Below are 23,929 nucleotides of genomic sequence, written 5' to 3'. Positions count from 1 at the left end.
GTAATGCTCAGTGGAGCCAAAGAACAGTCGTAACATTTAAGGATGCAGCTTGTGTGAGAGGTTCTTTCTTCATGGGAGGAACCCAAGTATGCACAAGCAAATTGAGTGGTTTACGTATTTATATATGAAAAAATTATTTTGAATAATTCTGAGTGTAATAATAACTGATAGTAGATTACATATACGTATAATGTATACGTATATAGTAAGATATATACAAGCATTCAGTTCATCTTCTATGGACTGCTTTTCCTTAATCATCAGTTTTGGTATTATGGTAGTGCCTTTTCTTGTTGCCAACTTTTTTTTTTGGGGGGGTGAATAGGGTAGAAGAAGGAAGGGAAGGAAACCTGTTTAGAAATGATGAAATGGCTTTTAGATCTGACAGATGTGTTTATCATTGTGTAAATACATGATTGTCATCAAAATATTAATCCAACTCAAAATATCTGTCACTCTTAATAGAATACATAATAGAATTCAAGGACTGTTAGGATTGTATACGTACTATATCAAGAGTATTAGCATTTTGATCATGCTTGTAACTTAAAAGAAATTTGGAGCAAAACCTGCTGAATACTATATGATGTGGGTAGGTGACAATCTTACAAAAAAAGTATGTGGTTCTTAAAATTTTTAAACGGCTCTCTCATTTTTTCAAATACTTGGTATATAGTTATTTTTTTACATTTTTTCAAATACTATGTATATTGCTTACTTTTTTTCATTCATCCTGTCTCTTGGATCACAGTTATACTGTCATGCCTTCTCTTCTTTATTCTTTATTATTTTTGTACTTTAACATTAATCGTGAGTATCTTTTGTAGTTCGTTACTAACCTTCTAACCTACTGATTATATTTACATTTTTAAAGTAATTTAATCATTTATACTTCCATGAAGTAAATGCAAAGCTATTACTGTCTTGACATAGATCAAACAAAATGTTAGAATCAAGCTAGCTTAACTCAGGAAGTAAATAGAGAAAATAGCATAGAACAGATATCTTTGACTTCAGCCCTGTGAATTGGTGTTCAGCAAACAAAACATTAAATAATTTGGTCAGGAAAAACAAAAGAGGGTGTGGAGAGAAAGCTGTTAGGTCAGTTGAGTCAGTAGCCGTTGGATACATAAAAGTGTCAGTCATTGCATATTGGACAGGACTTTGTGGGCTCCCAGAGAAAGGTCCCCAAGCTGATAGCTATACCTGTCATGCAGTTTTTTGTGTGTTCATTCAGCTCTGATAATTACTGTTTTTTGTTTTTTAACATATATCAGATATGTTGTTGACTGTCTCCTTTGAACACTATTTTTTAAACTGTTCTTGAAAGCTGATGATGTAACTGAACTGTATACTGAATTTAGGTAATCATTACCTTTAACTTTTTAGTTAAAAATTTTAAGGGAAATTTAACCAAGGAATGTTGACAGCAAAAAAGCCTGTTGCTTTGAAGCATTCTTTTGAATTTAAAATAACATTAAAAATTTTTTTTATTTTGCTATGCCTTACATGAATATGGATTAGTAACTTCTCACTACATATTGTTGTGTGAACACTGTATTATTTCATGCAGGCTATGTTCTTTCCCACTTCATAATGTTAATAGATGGGAAATACTAGAGCCACATTGCAAAATTTTTTATATTTTTCTGCATACCAACCCCATGAGAACTATATTTGAAGTCAGTAGGAATATGTAATTATCCAATATGCTTTTGTTGCAGACCTGTCAGGGAATGCGATTTGGTAATGCCATGTGAAGGTCGAGCAGTTGCCAGAGAAATCGGTGTTCCCTATTATGAAACGTCGGTGCTTACTTATTTTGGAGTTAATGAAGTTTTTGACAACGTCATAAGAGCCGCCCTAATATCCCGGAGACAGCAACGCTTCTGGATGACTAGCCTCAAGCGCGTCCAGCGACCTACTCTACAGGTTTGCTTTGTCGCTTTCAAACATTTTAGTTTAGTAATGCAAATTCTGTATAAGTAATCCTGGTTTTATTTTGTTTCAGAAAATTATCAAAATTATATATGGTAATACATATTCAGTAAAAATATATGCAAATACAGTAGCTTTTGGTTTCCGTTACCATGAAAGCTGATCATTCATTACATCTGGCCTGGGTGTCCTTGATAACGAATAGTGCCATGGGAGAACGTATTGAAAGCAGTTAACTTGAGATATTTATGTAGTTATCAGAAAAATAGTTCAGTTGTTTTGTCATACAGAGAATTTTTTAAATATATCTATCTGACGGGATGAAAATACAGTGGTCTCCCATATTCGTGGGAGATGTGTACCAGAACCCCCCCACAAAGTTAATCCACGAATAGTTGAAAAATGTCTATTTTGATAAACAAAACTCAAGAAAACCTCACCAAAAATGTTTATACTTGGTTTTCTCAATAGTTTTATCACAAAAAGTGCATGTTATGGGGACGTTGATATAAAAAAAAAAAAGAGGAATTTCTGGATAGTTCTCATAGAAAAATACTGCGAATAGGCGAATTTCCCTCGAATCTGTGAGTCGGTGAATCGAGAGAAGAGAAGGCAAATATGGGGCCCCACTGTATTGTTATTAAAGCCAGGATTATGCCTACCAGTATTTCATCACAACTTAAGTCACTCAAAAATATAGTGTTTTGAATATTATTTCATCTTTATTTCATCCTTTTCACCTTAATTTTCTATTAACATTTATTGATGATTATTGTTAAGGTATCGACACCATATTTAACAGTTCTAGTTATAAGATTAAAGTCTTATCTACTTTTTTTGGATATTAAGAACTTAGGTGTGAATACTATTTTAAATGCTAGAAGCACCAGGATCTGCCAGTCTACTTTTGCTCGATTTTTCGTGGGAATGCACCTCTTAAATAGATATAGCATTATTGAGACAAGTTTTATCATTAAGATAGAACTCAGGTGAATCATCATCCTGTTCCTCCGTATTCTTTTATTTCCATACTCACTCACAGCATTTTAGAGGTCTAGGCTCAACTGGTTGTTAATATCTGCATCACATATACACTGTAGGCTTGTCTTTACTCATAATGACTCACCCCCCCTCTATACTAATGCCATTGAGTCCTCACGATAGTCAGAACAAGTACTCCCTTGGATCCTGTAAACATGCCATATTTCGTATGAAACAACTTTGGTGTTTTGTTACAAACCCATCACTCATATAATGACTCCTTGCCTCCAAGCCATGCTGATATCTTGCATTCTTTTCCAGATTACAAAAAAATTGTGGGATATGATTAATGGGCACCCGAGGCCCTAGGTGATGCAGTTATTGAGCAACTACTTCTCTTGTCTTTCAGACAAAGCAGTGTGGCTTTTAGACATTTAATCAATGTGGGCATAGATGATTAATAGATTTGGATGAAAACATTGTATATTATAATAAATTTGTTATTGCTACAGAGCAAATTTTACTCTCTTAGGTGCCTTTCTGCCCGCCCAAGCCCAAGGTTCAAAAACCGTCAACTGTGGTTAGCACAATGCGCGAGAACCTCCATTGTCTGTACTCTAGTGCTGCCTTCACAGACCTGGTCCTGGTAGCTCGAGATAGCACCACATCAGAAGAAATTGTAGTCCATGCTCACAGGTGAGTGACTTTTATAAGAAAAATCTTTTTTTTAAATGAAAGCCCTTTTTTTTTATTGTATGTATTGTATATACATAATTACAATAGTTGATGTAATGTTTATTAATGGATTCTTAACAGTATCTTGAATAAATTTTTTTTTATGTACAGCTGTGCACTAATGCAGTTCCCTAGTAGTTTTCAGAAATATAGTTAATAAACCAGATAATAAAAAACTTTCAAGCTGCTAGCTTACAAAATTTTATCTTCCTTGTATGTGGGTAGATTTCAGACATATGATTACAGTCAGAGCTCGATAAGTTGCACTTCTCCAGTTTGGATTTAGCGCCAGGTCTCTCAAAAGTGTCTCGGACAAATGACATCCATGAGCCAGAAAATTCGTAAAAATTCTGAGTTTTGGAGTACTCTTCCGACCGCGAGATGGAAGGATCTTAGCTGTGTACTGACGCTTGGAGGAAAACATAAAATATGTACAGTACTCTATGAGTAGAGCATTTTCAATATACTGTATTAACAACAAATCTATTCGTAAAACACTTCGTTGCACCAGCACTACTTTAGGTCTATACAGTACTTTTATAAATTAATAGAGCCACTTCAGGAGGTGTACTAAATATTTTGCCATCATATGTATATAACAAATGTGTGGGATGGAATGTATTCATGAGTTTTTCACATTATGTTAACTCTGTGTGTGTGTGTGTGTGTGTGTGTGTGTGTGTGTGTGTGTGTGAGTGTGAAGAATACATAAGCATGTACATGTAGTATTATACACATTACCACATATTGAATGTGAATTGTGAATGTATCAATGCAGTACTACTTTGTCATTGATTTACAATTGCATGCTCAAATATTTATAAAATATACTGTACATAAAAACCTCTTTCTTTCTCTAATGCAAATAATATTCAGTAAATAAAATACTGTTTGACAATTTGATACTTTATGTTGATTGAAATACCATACACTAATGTGCCTTGAAAAAACAGTCAAGTCTTCGTGCCATCCACCACTGACAAAATTCATTGCCTGTGGGCGGTAAAACTCAAAATGAGTTAACCCAATGCCTGGGAATTGGCCCTTTGTTGTTTATCACAGTAATGGAAAGGCTGCAAATAAGTGCAAGAAGGGAGTCCCCATGGGAATAGCATTGTGTATTATATGCCCTAGCGCATACAACAGAATCTTTGGAAGATGTGGTGGACATGCTCACACAGCAGAAGAGGGGAATGGGGAGGAGAGGACGGGAAATCAGCTTCAACAAAATAAAATTCATGCTAACTAGAAAGGAAGCAAAATAAAGCTTTTGTTAACTGGAAAGGATGCAAAGGATAAAAGTACAATCACAAAAGTGGCCACTTGGTTATTGTGGGAAAGCTTGCAGATACACCCTGCCCTCTGTGCCAAATGTAAAAGGTAACCCAGGATTCTCAGAATTGCTAAATTTAGAAGTGTATTTTTTAGAGGCTATTGGTGCCCAAACCGTTTTACCAGAAGAAGTAAAAAATGAGAAGGAAATTAAGAACCCTGTTGTGATAGATGGGCGGGTCTTAGAAGAGGTAGATCATTTCTGTTACTTTGGATGCCACTGGACAATGAAGCAAGGGTTGTGGGAGCCATAACAATGAAAACAGCTGCAGCATACGTGAAACAAAGAAATAGCTGGACTACTGGCAGATGAAAATACCCCTTTAGTTAAGAGAGCAAAATCTTTCTACTTGACGCAAAAAAAAAAGAGCATTTGACAAAGCTAAAATTTGAAAACAAGTGAGCATAGAATGTTAGGTTCAAGTCTGGAGTGCAGTGGAAAGGTTGTTCAGTTTTTTAGATGTGATAAGAAAGGGTAATGAACAGTTAGTCAGAAAAGCAGCAGTATGTAAGTAGCAGGGTGAAGACCAGTAGGAAGAGCCAGGGAATCGTTAAGACAGGATAGATGATAGGCGCTCAGAAAAGAAAAAAAAAAAGAGCGCAGGGCAAAAGAGAATGGACAGAACCCATTTCATATTTGACCACATGATGCAATACAGTTCTTGTATTAGTTTTACATTTATGTTAGAAACACCATGAATATACTATGTATCTGTATTTAGGAAAAGCAGCCTATTTTATCCAATCACAATAATTAATTTTTGCCAATATTATAGACAGAAAAACAGGAAAGGAGCAAGAATATACTACTGTAGTAAGGAATTTACATTTATTAAAGTTACAAAGCAACTCAAAGAACTTCCTCAAAAACATAAGAAGAAGCAAAAGCAGTAAAATATGTAATGCAGTCAGATCTTGATCTATGCCCATAGTGCACTGAGCCAGAATCCTTTTCTGAAAACAATTCAGCTTTTGCACCACCTGCACCCACTCATTTGACAACTTTTAACAGTAAACGAAAAGTGGAAAATTAAGTAAGAGCAAAGTAACAGCAAGGATAAGGATGTAACAATTACAGTGAATAACCAGTGCATGTTACTACATATTTACGAAACTATTCTCACATCATTTTATTACCTATACAGTATGACAACAAATTTGAAGCATGAATTCTAAAGTAAAATAAAATGTTACTCAGGTCAACCTGAAATACAGAATGTAAGATAAATCACTATATTCTGTACCAATATAAGATATTAAATTTGGCTATTAAATTAACTTAAATGTACATGTAGTACATGTGTCTATTCAGTTCCCCCTATTTTAGTTCTAAAAAAATTACATCACAATCTTTAGAGTAAATACTTGATATAAATTTACTTGATCGGTAATTATGTCCCCCCTATTTTAGTTCCAAATAAATCGCGTCACAATCTTTGGAGTAAATGCTCGATATAAATTTACTTGATCAGTAATTAAGTAAGTAAAAATTATTCTTTTTATTTATGAATTTTAGCTATTGATCAGGTAAGTTACGTACAGTAGTATGTACCCTTTGCCATCAGCTTACTATAGAAAGGTGATGGGTATACGGAGTTACAAGTCCATCATTTTCCTTGCTTGTATTTCACTCTAATTTGATAGTTATTGTTAGAAGCTGTCAGAGTTGTGGCTGCATGTAGATTGAATGTTGAATACTACTCAGAAAAGTCTTGTGCTTCACTAACTGGTCCTAAGTCAAGGCCTACACTCATTCTAATTTTGACTTCTTTGCTCCTTATGTTATTGTGTAGTCTAATTATATTGTGAGTTGTTTGATTACAGTATTTTAATGAGTTGTTTGATTGCAGTATTTTAATAAATGTAATATTACTATTTCTTGCATTACATTGTTCTGTTTTCCTCCAGAAGACATACCAGTATGCCTACATGAATAATACTTAACACTTGTTTAATGTGACTAATACCAAATAAAATTAAGGAAAACCTGTTCTCTTAATGCGTTCATGTACCTTATTGATTCCCTCTGTCTAGCATTATCCAGTCAAGTGCATTAGTAAGAAGCACAATGTACTTTATATGAATATGCAATTTCACTTTTAAAATTTTAATTGCAGATTTATGGTTGCTGCTGCATCAACTGCCTTCCATAAGCTGCTCATGACTGATCTCTCAGACTGTGTGGCTACGCGTCGTAGCTCTGACTCTAGTATGGTGAGTAAAGGCACTTGGCTGTTGCTTTAAATACGGACAGTTGTCCCAAAATGGTATTTTCACCTCAAGGTTTTGACCCAGAACCACCGCCTGATGTTCTCCAGTGAGTACAAAAGATTTAACATATAGAAATAAACAAATTTAGGGAAACACAGTGTATTTACTCAAGCTGTAAACCAGGATAAACTGTAGCTAAGGTGGCATTAACCAGTACAGTACTGTGCACTATGTATATGTACTAGTATACAGTACCAGGTTAGATATGATACTTTGGTTATGCATGTTACAAAAGAAGTACTATAGCCAATACATCAAGAAATTGTCCTTTTTAAAAGAATTAGTACTTGCATTCAAAATCAAAATATTCATTGATAAAAGGAATTTTGTATTATGGAACAATTTTGTTAAACGAAAATTATTTAGAGATTATATGCCAGTCTAACCCTGCAGACAATTTCAAATTAGTACATACATATGTATAGTAAGTAATTAAAGATTCAGTGTTTTAAATTTGCTTATAATGATAAGGATTATTAAGAAATCAGTTTCATGGAGGGTCAGATTTATGTGGAATTTGCTGTAAAATATTATTCCCAGTGTTAATCTTTAATGAGACTGAAAACACAGCATTCTGCTATTACTCGTTACTGCAAAACATATGAAATTTACTTTGAGCATATAAAATTTAACATATTAATTACAAATTGATAAGCAAAGAAATGAAACAAAGCTTACAGAAAATAGAGGAGAATATTATTTCACTTTCAGAATTACACTGATGAAGGTTATTTTGAAGTTCAAATTAAAAGAATGTTAGATTTGCCTGGGAGATTTTTCATTAAAACTTAAAAAATAGAATGGGTAGGGTGTGATTTTCAGATTTTTCTCTAATGAAATTTGCAGGAACATTTATATACTGATGATGTTTAAAAATATTCCTTTTCAGTTGAGTGGGACGTTTGGAGACACAACCTTAGGGAACTTCAATTCTGACACCGAGTGTCTCCTTGGAAATGAACACTCACAGCCAAGACCAACGAGGTCAGATAAGGGAATGTATGTTTAAGACTTTTCTACTAACTTATTTGCACAGAGCTGTTGTTTCCCAGACCACCCACTAATTTTACGTATTAAATTTAAGAGTGGCTTTTCTTGCATGTAGAATCATTTCTTGTTCAAATGCTGCATGTTAACATCTTGGTGCATCTCTTTGCAGTCAATATTTATCTTTTTACTTTAACTCTTTATCATAAGTGTCCACAGTAAGGGATTATGGTTGTTTTTCCATTAATCTTGATAGTATGTATTTAAGCAATGTTTTGATCAAGATGAAGTTGTTCTTTCTCTCTGTCATTGTTGTTTTTTTTTTAATCCCACCAGTTGTTATGGAATAGTAATCCGTGTAAAGCTTTGTATCTCAATAGATTATGTTATAGTAGTATATATCTTGCTGCTTTATTCTTATCTAAACTGATGGCATTAAGAGAAAATGAGGTACTACTGTAATACTGCAAATTTCCCTTATACAGTATACATAGATTTAATGGGGAGTAATAATCCCCTTCTCTCCATCTCCATTGTCACCTGCTTAAAACTTTTCCCTTTCCCTTCCCCTCTGTTCAACCTCATTATCCCACCAATGTCACAATCCCAAATACCCTTTCACTTTCTGATTTGTGCCTTGCTTTTTTCTTTGACTTCAGTTCTTTTGTTTGCATTTGTACATACATATAGGGAATCCTTTTTGTTAATGATACTGACTAAACATAATAGGTTTTTTTCTCTCCTGACAGCATATCATTCAGCTGAATTCAGTTAATAAGCTTATTCTTTGAGAAACTGTTGTATAACATCTGTTTTCAGTAAGGTAATTGCCAATTGAGTTTTGCCAGTGAATGGCATTACTAACAAAATCCAAATGAATAACAATGTCTAAATAGAATGGTAATTCATTCAAGTATATTAATGATAGGATGTTGTGTTTGTTGATTACAGTATTTTACATGCAAATGTTGCATATAATGAAACATATAACAATCATAATCAAGTCTACTGTGTAGCCACATATCACTGTAGTAGTGAATATGTATGACTTAAAATATTATCTGAGGCTTGTGGGTAATTATATAATTCTATGTGTAGGTCCTCCCAGAAGACAAATGAAGTTTGTGAGATTCATTTTTATAACTTTTTTTTTTTTTCATTGAAAAGAAATAATTTTCTTATGATTTAATTTAATTGTACCCTCGTACTTCAGCGATTCACCAGCAACTGTTTATGCAGGAATGATAGTATAACTACCTATACACACCCCACTGCATGTTCAGCTTTATTTGGCTATTGATGTTGTAATGTTAATGCCTGGAATTGTGCACAAAGGCTCTTGTTGTTAATCACCCTTCCTGTCTTGCTTTTTAAATATGTAAGTATCACATAAGTTCATTAGTTTAGCCTGACTACTTATAAACTCATGTCCTATTTTCACTGTTCGTGTCAACTACTTTAAGCAGTGCATTGGTTCAAACTTTTGCTATATTTTGTCCTTAAGCTATTCAGGCATGATCCCTTAGATTCAAATTTCTGAAAAATCCTAGCCATCACTTAGATACATGAACTATCTAGTAGTACACATGCTAATTTAAACTGAACCATTATTTACTGTAATCAGATATTTGAATTTTTTCATTATGTAGCTCTTGTTTAGGCATTGAACTGGAAAGTCTTATCCATTTCCATGACAGTTTGTACTACTGGCAGAACAATAATATAGTACTTGTCTTTGGTAGTTTGGAAAATGTTAATAGTAAATTGCATTTAAGTAAACTCATAGTACGTACAGTTTGGAAAAATCATTATTTAAAAAGCAACACTGTTTGCGTTACGTTGCTCCAAGTTCCCGAGGACGATGTGATTTTGGGAATGAATTCTTCATTACAGTAGAATAAGAGAGGCTGTCAAGCGAAGGTCCAGTATGCAGACATTACCGCAAGAGCAACGTCCTGGAATTCATCGAGAACTCAACCACGCAGCCTTCCAAGCCATTAGTATAGAACAGGTAAGGGATACGAGAAATAAGTAATGTGTAATGACCTGACTTAAAACTGTGTTGTGCTTAGCATAATATATTATATTGTGTTGGGCTTGATCTTCATATACATGTATTATTGTGCAGAGCTTGATCATCCATGAGGACAAGTAATTAATTTGTGGAATTTTCAGTTACTCCTCTTGTTAGGTCTTGTAATAAATGCATTGGTATATGTAGTGTGAGGAATGGATATTTTGATATTCAGTAATGTCAGTACTCATGTAAATTAGTTTATACGTATATACATTCATTGACTCTTTTTGTTTGAGATTACATTATATTTCTTTTTTAACTAAAATCTCCAAATTTTAAGCATAAGCATCTTGCAGCTTTCATAATACTATGTCTGCTTTATTATTACCTAATATCACTACCATTCATAAGATGGTTTAACCAGACCTCAGAGGAAAAATGATTAGGCCTATTCCCATATGGCTGGCCATTCACATGTGTAGTGTAAATATCATGTAGAATTTCTGGGTAATTTAGAATTGATGTCTTAGTCTCTTAGGCGGTAAAGGGAAAGATTTTGCCGTTCATATCTCCTGTTAAGATTACCAATTGCGGAAGAGTGTATGAACAGAAGTGTTTCTGTTATAAGAAACAAAGGTCAAGTAACAAATGACCACTATACATAGTACATGCTTCTTCAAGCATTATTTCTTCTCTGTTGCAGAATTGTTCCACCATTACCTTAGTAAGAGAAAAATGTATTTGTTATTGTTTGGATAGAAAGATATATTTCATCTATTAAAAATTCTGTAAATACAGACCTTAGTGTAGTACATGCACTGATGTTTTAGTGTACTGATCTGCACTGATGTTTTAATGTAATCTTGAGTAATTTTATTTTCCAAGTGGGACGATAGAGGAAGTGAGCGAAACAACTGTGATCGCAGTCCACGCCAAAGCCTTGCCTGGGTACCTATTCAGACTGTAGTTCATCTCAGTAAGTTGGTTAGTGGGTCAGTTCTACATGCTTTAGTGCATTTTCTGTACACTGGTACCATCTTCTGCCGGGAGTGTCATCTGCCATACACTGAACTGAGTGATCTTAAACAAGCAGCAGAATTCTTAGAACTCCCAGAGCTCCAATTGTATGTCACAAATCTCATGACAGAAGAAGAATTCTTAAATAATGAACTCTCTCAGCAGTACCTTCAGGTAAGCAGAAACTCTCAAATATTGAAATCATCCTGATTTATGCAATATAACTGTTGTTGATAAACATGAGTACACCCAAATTTATTATGTAGCATTAATTTATGAGGAGTATGTAAGTAATTTACTAGTAATTACATATTATGTTCATCGGACTATTAAGATGCTGTAGTTGTAGGTATCAGATGTTATATGTTTAGTCAGTTTTTATATATACATGTTATGTTTTTCAGGTTATCATTGTTTTGAATTTTTTATCCACGTGCAGATGTTGTGTGGGCGACTGCGAGAGTTGTGTTTAGAAGGTGGACTGTTTTCAGATGTCCTTTTCCAGCTAGAAGATGGAACCTGTGCAGTTCACAGACCTTTGCTTATGGCAAGATGTGATGTCATGCATGCCATGTTCTCAGGGGACTTCCGAGAAAGCAATGCAAAAGTGGTAAGGTTTACGAAGTAACTTCATAGAAATAATGATGATAAAAATTTTCAGTGATGATATCAAAGGTTGTCATAGAGATAATAAGGCTGATATTGATTAAAGTAGTCCTGAATATTGTGTTAACTATGGCACTTGCATTTATATTATTGGCAGAGAAAACAAAATTCATGTCCTTATTCATGTAACAGCTTTTTTCATTCACCTAAACAGAACTCCTATCTACAATATGTTGACCTCCTTTACATTTGCATTATTTTTCATGTTTCCTGAATGTTAAAGTTCTTTCTATTGTAATGTTAAAGTTCTTTCTATTGTTTTCAATGAATTATAAATTCAGCATTTCTTAGGCTTCCTTCTAGGCTCTCCTGGCCAGGTTCAATACTGATCTTTTAAGCTTATTTTTGTCCATTTCTCCAAATCTCCAACCCACTTGAAATAAAATTCCTATTTTCACTTGAGCAAACCTCTACTAAGCAGACTCTATACATCTTTATCATCAGATAACGTTTCCTGGTGTGAAGCAGAGGACGTTCCAAATATTGTTGCAGTTTTTGTACACGGATAGTATCCCCACTCTTAAAATCAGGGAATGTCTCCCCATCATAGAGTTAGGCAACCGGCTGTGTCTTCCGCGACTTATATCCCTGGTTGAAAATGAAATCATTGACCTTTTCCAGCGTATAATCCAAGCAGGTGGTGATGTAAGCGAAGATTGTATCTACCTGTTGGAACCTCTTCAGGTAAGTTGTCATTTTATTTTGTCTTTTTTGGTTTATTAATCTACTCATATTTGTTTTATCTAATAGTACTCATCTAGATTGTTATGTGTCAGTGTTATGCAGTATACTAACTCATTTAGAAAGGATTTGTGTGTGTTCCCCTATAAGAACATATGGGATTATCTGCTTTCTAATAATGAACAATACATGTATGTGTTCTCTGTGCATTTCTCTAGTTTATTGACCTTCTTAATAATTGATTGACTTTGTAACTGTACCTCAACCTTTTCCAGATATTTGGTATCACAACATCTTGTTTACTGAACATTGCTCATTGCATGAAAGTAATGAAGATGCTGACAAAATCTTCATTGTTATTTGTCAAAATTTGACAATCACTGCTATTACACTATTGCTGCTTTGCCAGCCATTAGGAAAAGGATGTCTACTCTTCTTTCAAAGCTTCTTTGTCATTGTCCACTTTATAAAGTGAAGGATTTTCAAGTTGTGTAACTGGGAGCCATTTGTTTGGAATTAGACTACTATCCATATTTATTATTGATGAGTTTGTAGACAAATGTGCTTTATTTTGAAAACATTGCATTTTCGTCCATCCATGCTTCCTTTGTATCTCAAGTATTCTGCAAGTTTGATTGCAGTTAATTCAGAATCTTAAAGTTCCCTCTCTTCTTGCAGAGTTCTATTACTAGTCCTCTATGGTTTTGTTACCAAGCTGCAGGTTAACAAACTTCAGGCTTCCACCAAAGCTCATACCCAGCCAGGTTTTATGTTCACACCTAAGATGTCAACACCAAGCAATCTAGAGGCAAGTGTTGTTCTTACAGCTTTGAGGTGTCGCACAGTTTTGAAAGGCGTATTTGTCAGCCTCCAGTTTTGCCCTGGTAGTAAGGAATTCCATTATTATTCGGATCAAGTGAGAGGTGACTTCAGTTGTTATTTGGTCCTGGTAGGAGGGACTTAGGATATCATTAAACCCTGTAAGGAGGGACTTCAGTTATTAGAGTTCAGATCCTTCTATCAAGACATGGTAACTGATGCTCAGGTGTCCTCTTCATGCATTTAATCTCGCAGTGCCTGCCCTGGGTTCTCTTTTTCAATGCTGATCTGATTATTTTGGGTAAAGAATGCTTCACAACAGTGTTAGTTTTTAGGGATCTTTATTAGTGCTGGGGCACTTGGAGTCAAGAAGTTAGAATGCTTGAGTCCACCATCTTATTTTTTTTATTTTTTGCTATTGAATGCACAAATTGGAGAGGGGGGGCTAATTTTTGCTCTGTCTAGATAATGTCAATTTCAATTTCCAGGGGACATGCAGTCTACCCCTCAGTTTTCTTTAGTTTTCTTCCACTTAGTAAGCATTGGCAGCAGTTAGTGGAGAGTCTTGTCAATTTTGTCTGTTCATTGATAATGACACCTGCTTTGTTTTTGAGGTCAGCTCAAAAGTCTATACCCTAATGGAACCATTGGTTGCTTGCTCATAGGAACTTCCGAATGAGGAACCTTGGCTAATCTCTGAATCCACCAGATCTGCATGTGTGTGGCTAGAGCTCCTTATATGATTGAGACCTTATAGAACCTTTTTAGGCTGCTTCCTAATGTTTCAAGCAAGCGGGGGACCTCGTTACCCTGTTTTCATTCCTTTTTTCTTGCATGATAATAAGTTTTTCATCACTTTACATTGGAGAAGAATTCTCAGTCCATTCATTTTCCAGTCACTGTAGCATGCAGTAGACTTCTCTTTTTCACGTTTACTCATATTTTTATTGCTTCACATGGCAACACAGCTGATTTCACTTCCTAAACTACTTTTGGAATTGCAGGCTTGACTTAATTTTGGGCCAGCACCTGGAATAGAAATCTTTCTCCCACAAGAGCCTGCAAAGTCCTTTTCTCTACTTTGTGTCTCATTTTCGTAGCTGTAACACCTTCACTACTTTTCTAGAGGCTATTGGGGTCTGTTGTTTGGGTTCTTAAAACCATTCTCACACTCTTCCAATTTTTTAAATGGTTTGAGTCCCACCCTGTTTCAATTTTACTATACGTATATACCCTTTGCCCAGGAGCTTTCTTGTCCCTTCAGGTCTTTTTTCACCTTCAGAGATTAGCAGGTCAGTGCAACTGTCACTGTACTTGCTATTCAGGTTGAGTAATGGGTTTTGACAAAAATTATATACTATACATATTCGAAAAACAAATTGTTAGAGTACTTCTTATTCAGTATGATTTAAACTGACTTTTTCTCAAGTCTCCTCTTCCTATTCCTTGTCTATAGGTAAATTGCCATTCCCCACTTTGTAGACAGCTATGTAGCATTCAAATTTATCTTCGTAACCTTAGTAGTAAGGTGCAGTAAAATGACCTGAATATTAAGGATGTAGTAAATGAACTTTGCTTTCTTGTATGAAAGACAAGAATGTTTTAAAAAAGTATCATTTATTATGAAGAAAAATTATTACAACTGATATCTTTCCTATGAAATTCAGTTTTCTCCATATCCTATACATATGGCTGATATGTGGTACCTTTCTTTGTGAATTATATATATTTTTTTTCTTTTTTTGTAGTCTGATACTTTGTGTCAAGCATCAAAACATTAAAATACTGTACAGTACTCTGATAATACCACTTCAAGTATAAGAACTCTTTCATATGTGGTATAAATCCTCTGTTATTAACGAAGTAAAAGGCAGTTGCCATTGTAGACATGCATGTTGGTAATTTACCCACTTGACATAATAAGGAAGTCATAATAGGAACACTAAAATTCAGCCTGTTTTAGGTATAAAGTGCCATGTGTTACAGTTTGACTTCTTCCTTTCTTTGTGAGTATGTTTTGAATTTTTAAAAATCAATGGCTATCTTATTGCACTTTAATAAATAGAAGCTTTTATTCAAGTTTAAATTATGCTACCACCTTTATGTAAAGTATAGTGTACCTTATACAATTTTAAGTCTTCTTATGTTATTGTTTTCTAGAGATTAAAAAACTAAGTTGTCTTTTCCATGCATAAACACTAGAATGTTCCTCAAATTTCCAGATGCACAATGCTGACCAATTAGTGGAGTGGTGTTTAACGTGTATGGCTACAAATTACAACCACGTGTGCCATAAAATGTCCAAGCAGTTACGCTCCTTACATCCAGAAAACCAAGCATATCTGAACAGGCATAGATGGCCACCAGTATGGTAAGATTAGTGGCTCCTTATTTTACTTACTCGGATACAACAGTTGAGAAGAAATTGTTTTTATGGTGCAATCTTAAACATAGACATAGACAAGTTGGCAAGGCTACCAGACATAAAGTACATAGGAATCATCATAAAATATACCATACAATATTTCCTGTGAAATAACATTTGCTTTTCAAAACTGAAACTGAAATTCTGATGCCATCATATGTACAGTTTAATCAAATTTTGTAGTACCAAAATGATACATATTATGGAGCTTTCGTTAAAGTTAAGATGTACTTGTATATTTGGTAAAGTTATTTTCACATGGAAGTTTAACTTTAATATTTAGATCTTTTTCATGGGATAAGATATACTGTAGTATCTCCATACACTGTTATTGAAGAAAGTAAAATTTTTTGTGGATGTTTTACTGAGTTTAGATGCAAGAGGGTTTGGTTACATGATCTAGACCCCAAGGCATTTGTCTGTGTTAATATCTTTTCTTTTCTATTCACACATTAATGTAATTTACATGCTTTATCATTATTGTTTTGTTGTTATAAGATTTATTTTAAAACATTGCACATAAATGGGTTCAAGGTAATGTCACTCATGTTATTGTAACTAGAGTAGTATTTGTAAATCTATAGGCTTTAGAAATAATTTTCAGATCAGATGGGTAATGCCTTTCCTAAGTGAAACACCCTCAGTGAGTAAAAGGATTGAGGTATTAATTGAACGCTGCATTTCTTTTCTTGTGAACCATGTAATTTCTGTCATGCCCCTAAACTTTTGCTGTAGGTTTCATAAAGTAATGGGAAATTTAGTTACCTTTTCTTGACCAATTTCCCCTTGTACATATCCAGGTTCTTTTTCTCATGGTGCTTTTGCGTCAGTATTTTAAGGTTTGCCAGGAAACCACAATCACAGTGCACATCACCTTTGGTACATTTACATGCTTTTTGGATAATAGTATGCCCTTCTTCAACCTAGGCCAGATTGAAATGAACTTTTTGTTTTAGCAATTTTGAAAAATCTAGCCAGATTGAAATTAACTTTTTGTTTTAGAAATTTTGAAAAATCCAATAGTTAAGCTGTAGTGATCAATGGATGGCCAGTAGTCACTGTGGTCCAAATGCTTGTTAGTTAGCTTTCTTTTGTTCCACAACAAACCCTTCCTTTACATTAGTTGGCGTACAGGGTCCAGACAAAACCTAGACACTGTCACTACCACACATGCACCCCATGAATCCATAAATTTTTTGCAGGTAAAAGCCTTATATTTTCCATGTCTATATTACTAACAAGTTGTGTTCATATTCCTAAAATCAGCTACTTTTATCATTTGTATAATTTTTTATTTAAACAAATTTCATTTTACTCATGTAAAGGTTATTCCAGTTTTATTAACTTTAATTGTTGTTCATGCAGTTTGCAACTGTAGTGAAATCGTTATGAAAATCACTGACTTTTGCTATTGTACCCCGACTGTGACTGGTGAATTTTTTTATTGTTCACCATACTGGATAGTATTTTACTAAGGAGAAGAATTTTTAAATGCAGTTTGTAAATGATTTGAGATAAAACACTGCCTTCATTTAACCGGCCTAAACATTTTGAGTTCTGCTTTGCTTTGGACTTCAATGAGTAAACAATTAACGAGTTGTTAGGTTAGTTAATTGTTTTGGGTTCAGCGTATGTGCCAACCTTATTTCATACCTCAAATACGTTTCAAAATATTTATAGTTATGTTATCTATCTACCGTATTTAGTAATCTGAGTACATACAGGCAGTCCCCGGGTATCGGCCGACTTGGTTAATGGCGATCTGGTTTTATGGGGCTAATCGGCAATTTATTGCCCCATAACAGGCCAGGATTCGGTTATGGCACCAGAGTTATGGTGCCATAACATACCTAACAGTGGCACCATTATCTGGTTATCTGCGCCATTAACCGAAAGCCGGCGCCATAAATCACCGAGTTTTGGTTAATGGCGGTTTTCGCTTTTCAGCACCCAGGGACTGCCTGAGTCTTGTCACCAGATTGTATGTCTTAGGACCCTACACCTTTCTTGTGTTAGGCATGGTCAAGCAGTTGTGATTAAGACTGTATAAAATTTCAAGAACCTTCCCAAATTCTGGTTACACCTATGACCAGTAAAACCTTATTTTGGTTGACATCCCCTGTTTGCTAGATCTTTCCCGAATAGGTTCCAGTTATGATGACTCTGAGCATTATCCTGGTCCAGTTGGCATGATTTAAGTTTATACTCATTCCATTTTACATAAAGTCATTGACCTTAATGGAGGCAGTATTACCCTTACAAGGGCTTCCTCTGTTTGAATGTCTTGAGACAAGTTAATAACTTAATGGAGGCAGTATTAAGTTAAAAGGTCTTCCTCTGTTTGGACGTCTTCAGGACTATTTAATACGTCTGGCTACTAATAACACCCTTGAAGGGTAGAGCCAAGAGGTCTGTCTTTTGCATCTGAAGCAATAGCAAAGATAAATTTCTAGGTAACAACCAGACTTGGCTTTCTCCCCCTTTTAGAGACCAAGACAATCTCTTTTTGCTTAAGGAAAATGTGACAAGCATCAGGAATTGCATGGCCAAGCTACATCACTTTGGTAGCCTGAGGCAACAATGTAGTCGTAACGTTTTTCCACTTGTCAGGGTCGTTTTCTGTTCCTTAGGGGAAATCGTTAAGTTTACTCTTTCCCACTGTGAGAGAAAACCAATAACTAATAGAGAACTAAGAACATTATTGGCTTGCCACTATTTAGTGAGGCAAGACAGTGTAATGAAGGGAACTGCTCCTTGCATAAGGAGCAAAGCACATGAGAAATGAAGTAAAACTACATAAAAAAAAAAGTCAATAAACATGTACAATAAGAGTGAAAGTTTGCTTTTACAATATAAAAAAGGAATACTGACTGTGCAATGTTAAAGGAATAGTGACAGTAGTGTTATGGATATACTTTACTAAGAATTAGGGAAATTAAGGAGGGAAGCTTCATGTATGGCCTAGAAATATCTCATGTATTGTGTTCTCATGTAGCACTGATTCCTTCATAGAATGTCTTTCCTGCATGGGGTTACCATATCTTCATCTTATGAATACCAGCACAGAGATGGCAAACTCCTGAGTTACAGAGGTGGAAAAGAAAAGCTTAAAATACTATACTGCCAAGCTTTGCTGTATCACTGCAAATCATCAGCAAACATTTATTATATAGCAAAAGATGTAAAAAAAGAAAAGTCTTGGGTTCAAAAATGAAGCTAGAAGGGTTGAAGCTGTCAGATGAAGTGGGCCCAGTATCTGTGCTTTCTTGTACGGGGAAGTGATACTTCTGGACCCCCATAAATCATGAATGAACGCTATTTAATTCTAGATTTTAGGCTAGTAATAATTAGAATTGATTGCTTTCTAGTACTATTTATGTAAGAAGTGCATTTTTAACTGGTGATTTTGTAACATTGACAGTAATGATTTCCTTTAGGTACCTGAAAGACTATGACTACTATGAACGCTGCTTAACAGAACGCCAAAGAGAAGAAAATCCTGTTAAGCCTCTGAAGAGGTCCCGCAACACTGCAGGTTGTCTTTGCTTCACATCCAAGAGTCGCAGGAATGCAGAGAAACAAAACTATCGCACAATGTAATTAAGTGTTTCATTCTTTATTCCATCCTATGGTTGCTTCTATACAGTAGTAGTCTTAAGCACCCTTGTATGTGATGTTATCATTGATTCTGGGTGTGATACAAGATATCATTTTGTCAGCTGTCTGGCTTGTTGCAACACCCAAGTCCTTCTTAAGCATAAAAGGCTTGCAAGGAGGCGCAACTGAAAAGGAATGCGCTGATCTTGCAGTGTGACATTTTTAAAGATGAATGTTTTGTTTCTGTTGGTCATCCATGTATTGCATGAGCAACAAGGCTGCATCTTGTATCACTGCACCAGCTATATTGGCCAATAACCCCATTGAACATTTTTTATTTAGATTTTCCTTTGTTTGGAAATTATAATTCTTTCGTTGGAAGAGTAATAAAGTTTTAATTAGCTTGTGTTGTTTGTAAAAACAATTTGTTTATTCCATATTTTCTTTTGTCATAGTTTTTTTATTTGTTGATTGCATCAAATGCCCAAAAATGTGAATGCATTTTTTTTATTTTACTAGAAGCATATTTTTTTAGTGTTATATATAATTTAGCTTATGCTTTGTTTGTTGATCGTTTGTTGAGACGATGTCAATTTTATAGAAGCAGAAGGACGTGGGAAACCATAAACGGGTTACGTGCTTCTCTGAGCCGGGCCAGAAAATGGACGTCTACAGGGTCAAAGAACTGACAGGCAAGAGGCAGGCTCTGGCTGCGACAGAAGCGAAGTCTGCTTCTCTGCTGTGTCATGCAATTCCTGGAACTGTTTTATATGATTCCAAAGACTTTTTCATTTCTGTAGAGTGACTGCAGCTGTGAGCTCCTTGCCAGTTGTAGGCTAAAATCTCTTTCACAGCTTGATGTCACACTTTTGTCATGAAGGAATCTCCAATTCTTTTTCTTTGACTCAAGAGCTGTTAAAGTATCTTTTAGCTTATTAATGGTTAATTGTATAATGAATTGATATGTGTTCAAGCTCAATTTTGTTAGAACATTTCAAACCAGTGCTATCATTTTGCAGGAACCTTGTTCTTCATATCACTGTATGCCACATAAAAGTAATTTTATATGATTACCTTAATTTTTAGATTTTTATATTCAGACATATTAACACAAAGAGGTAAATGATATATTTACCACCTTGTTTGGTGTCTTTCAGTGGTTGGCCTATATTGATGTTCAACTTTTGGATTTTTTTTTATTGTTGCTCGACTTGAGTTATTTCAGGTCAAGCTGAATATTTATTCTTGAACTGTACTAAAATGTTAAGGATTTTGAAGTTCTGGGCAAGTAAGTGATAAAAACAGAACTGACACAAATATCTAGCTTACACATTTGAATAAATAACAGCTCTAGTTGGCTGTTCTTTATCAAATGGAAATATTTTGCTTTGTTTTGTCACATAATTACCAGTGAACTCCAACATTATTTTTTTCTTCATGCAATTCCTGCCAAATGTGCCAGGCCATGGAATCTGATGTTTATAAGTTAGTCACATAAGGTGTTACACACTAATTGAAGTGAACAAAATGTGCAGGTTTTTTATACATATCTTGGTATGGTCATTTGACAAATTATTTTGATTGCACAATACACAGGAAACTCATTATCATTTGGGATACTTATAACCATATTTTTCTTTTTGGTTGAAAGAACTTACTGACATATAGTTACTGGGTTTCTGAGTGGACACCTTTTATTAATGTGATTATGTAAAAGACTAGAAATTGTTACTGATACAAGTAATCAGCACAAGCATTCTATTTGCAAGTGAATGGGGCTTCTTCAAAGAAAGACAATGTCTGCTTTCAAGGAATCACTACATTATAATTTAACATAACCATGTACGTATATGTGTCACCAAGGTACTGTACTACAGTATGTACCTGTTTTAATAAGGACATGCATTTGCATGAATCACAAGCTGTTCCCTTGCTAGAACTTGTCACTTCAGGATGAAGGGAATGGTTTGGATCTGCAAAACATGAAATTTTTAAAAAATATCATCTTTGAGTGGTTGCTAAAATTCTTGCAGTATAACTTGGAGAATTTACATACAGTACACTTTGTAATAAGTGCTTACTACTTTATAACATTTGCAATATATCATTATACCATTTTTAAATGTCTAATTAAATTTATCATTAATTTTCATTGGTAAAGTACTGAATGAAGCATTTTCATATGTGACCAATGTTCCTAAGAGGGCAGTTACTTTTTCAGTTCATGCATATAAGCTGTTTCTGCTAAAGTCAAATTGTCTTTCGTCATGGAAAAGAAGTCTTCTATTTTTATCCTGTAAGGTTATTTTTTTACCTCAATTCATCAGTTCAATATTACAGGTGAACATAGAGAAAAATTGGATTTTGGTTTTATATACTACCTGCTATTTTTTCCTTTTTTATCTGTGGCTTGCTGGGAGACTTAGAAGAAGCTCCTTCTTAGAGTTGTTGATATATCTTTTATGTGCTTTACTTTTGCATGGTTTTGATGCCAGGAATCATTTCCCACCACAGACATGTGATACTGCCTGGACCAGTTTCTTGTGTGTAGGGCTAGAATGTGCAAATAGAGTACAGTCATGTGAACCATTCTGCATATGTGTACTGGATCCAAACCTTTTTAAAGCTCATTATTATTCAGTCATAAATTTTATATACCATTCATAAATCATTCTAGAGGTATTCTTAAGTATAATTGCTTACGCTACACATTGACCATTTTTATATGACATCTTTCACTTGGTATCATGATTCATGTGCTGAACCATATTTTCATTATTTTGATGATTTAAGGAGGTTTGGAAAGCCATTTCATATAACAGTTAGTGTTATAAACACAACTTATATGATGTTGATTTCATCTTGTGAAGAACAGTGAGGCTTTGTACTTTTCTAAGGATGTAATGTAGCCATCACCTTGAATGTTTGAAGTCAATTTGTCCTGTTTATTATGTGTGTGAAGACAAGATAGTTGCCACTGAGGTTGCAGAAACTGTAGTTTTTGAATATGCTGACACCTCATCAGTAGTACAACACTGTCCAATTAAGAGCTTCGTTGAAAGATTACCCTTTAGAATGCCAGCAAATTCTGCAAACTGTAGGATCACTATTTTGGAAGAAGTACTTTTAACAGTAAAGAATTAGAACATTGTGCTCAAGTATATTGTAAATGCTGTGTTTGGAGTATGAACTTGATGACGAGGTTCAAAGTATTATACTAGTTACTTTTAGTTTTATATTTAGGTGACTTTGAAAGAGATAAAGTAAAACAATTGAAGCTTAGAAAAAAAGAAAACAGATTTTGTGAGGAGAATTTTTTGTATGTGAAATTTACCACATTTAGGAATTATTTCTTTGGTGCCAGTAAAAACTGCCAGGAACAGTAAACTGGGAGAAGTGAATTCTTTAATAGATCAAGGGTTGATTGAGAGAGAACCAACACAAAAGATCCAGCAGGTAAGGAGCATTATCACATTCAGTAATACATTTATCTTTTTGGGGGGTTCAACTGTAAAGACTGTTCTCAGTCAGGAACAGCCACTTGGGAGTAGGAATGAATCTGTAGTGTCATTTCATGAACTTCAAATTTTGATTCATTATGAGAGCTATAATTTTTTTTATTTCTTTATCATTTACATTTTCATGAGTATGTAAACATTCTTACAGTTCTAGTAGCAGCTATTCAACAGTGCCAGTTGTTTGACATCTACTGTATTTTACAGTGCCACTTGTCATGATGTCTGTTGCTCAGTCAGTTAGTTTTAGAAAATGTTCCCATTTATTCATTAATCCCCTTCAGAGATGAGAGTATGATATTCTCCTAATTGGTATGACTGTCAAATGCCTTTCTGGTTCATAATTTTCACTCTGTGGTAGATTGTATAATCGTGTTTAAACCTTTTACATTTAGTTCTTTTGCTTTATTGTCTTTTATAAGTTAGATGTACATTTTCAGTTTTTATTGTATTTGTTGTAGTTTTTAATACATTTTGATAATCATGGAGTCTTTTGTTCTTATTTATTATTTTTATCCTTGATTTCTCTGCCCCTTGCTGCTTTTAGCTGTCAATACCAAGGAAGAATTTATTATTTCTTGTCAGATGGATGCACTAAGCAATATGTTTTGAAGGTTCTTTCTTTTAGCATGAAGATCTTTAAGACTTAACACATTTTATTCTTCCTTTTGTACCTTTCTGCAAGCATCTGCTAGCTACCACACTGCACTGATTGGCCATGTCAACTTCCTTTCCTGAGTTTATTGTACTTTACCATAAATTATCTAGCTCCATCAGCCAGCTATAGGCATCTTGGTTACATTATAGCACATTATCCTAAGTTGAATTTATAATGTTTCCTCAAATAGTTCCCGATTTAACTTAGTACCATAAGCAGAGATGGCTTACATTACCCTCTCTAACATTCTTAAAGGGTAAGCTCATCACTTTTATAAGTGTTCATTTCAT

General features: G+C 34.5%; 1 protein-coding gene across 10 annotated transcripts in view; it reads left to right on the top strand.

Annotated features, from left to right (window-relative positions):
• LOC135218577 (rho-related BTB domain-containing protein 1-like) overlaps positions 1 to 23,929 on the top strand; it is a 142,659-nt gene that overhangs the window by 105,863 nt on the left and 12,867 nt on the right. For 5 of the 10 annotated variants that reach the window (XM_064254981.1, XM_064254983.1, XM_064254984.1 and 2 more), the window contains 11 exons: positions 1,725 to 1,932; positions 3,452 to 3,615; positions 7,104 to 7,200; positions 8,147 to 8,256; positions 10,138 to 10,255; positions 11,147 to 11,452; positions 11,718 to 11,888; positions 12,389 to 12,628; positions 15,667 to 15,815; positions 19,307 to 19,465; positions 20,068 to 23,469. In XM_064254981.1, coding sequence (XP_064111051.1) covers positions 1,725 to 1,932; positions 3,452 to 3,615; positions 7,104 to 7,200; positions 8,147 to 8,256; positions 10,138 to 10,255; positions 11,147 to 11,452; positions 11,718 to 11,888; positions 12,389 to 12,628; positions 15,667 to 15,815; positions 19,307 to 19,465; positions 20,068 to 20,155 — 1,810 coding nt within the window. In that variant the 3' untranslated portion in view covers positions 20,156 to 23,469. Of the gene's footprint in view, positions 1 to 1,724; positions 1,933 to 3,451; positions 3,616 to 7,103; positions 7,201 to 8,146; positions 8,257 to 10,137; positions 10,256 to 11,146; positions 11,453 to 11,717; positions 11,889 to 12,388; positions 12,629 to 15,666; positions 15,816 to 19,306; positions 19,466 to 20,067; positions 23,470 to 23,929 lie in introns of those variants that run through there. The other 5 variants (XM_064254990.1, XM_064254989.1, XM_064254987.1 and 2 more) reach the window with 5 other exon arrangements.

This window comes from Macrobrachium nipponense, chromosome 9 (assembly GCF_015104395.2).
Source record: "Macrobrachium nipponense isolate FS-2020 chromosome 9, ASM1510439v2, whole genome shotgun sequence".
In the NCBI taxonomy this organism is placed as follows: Eukaryota; Metazoa; Arthropoda; class Malacostraca; order Decapoda; family Palaemonidae; genus Macrobrachium; species Macrobrachium nipponense.
This window is presented reverse-complemented; position numbering and strand designations above follow the sequence as displayed.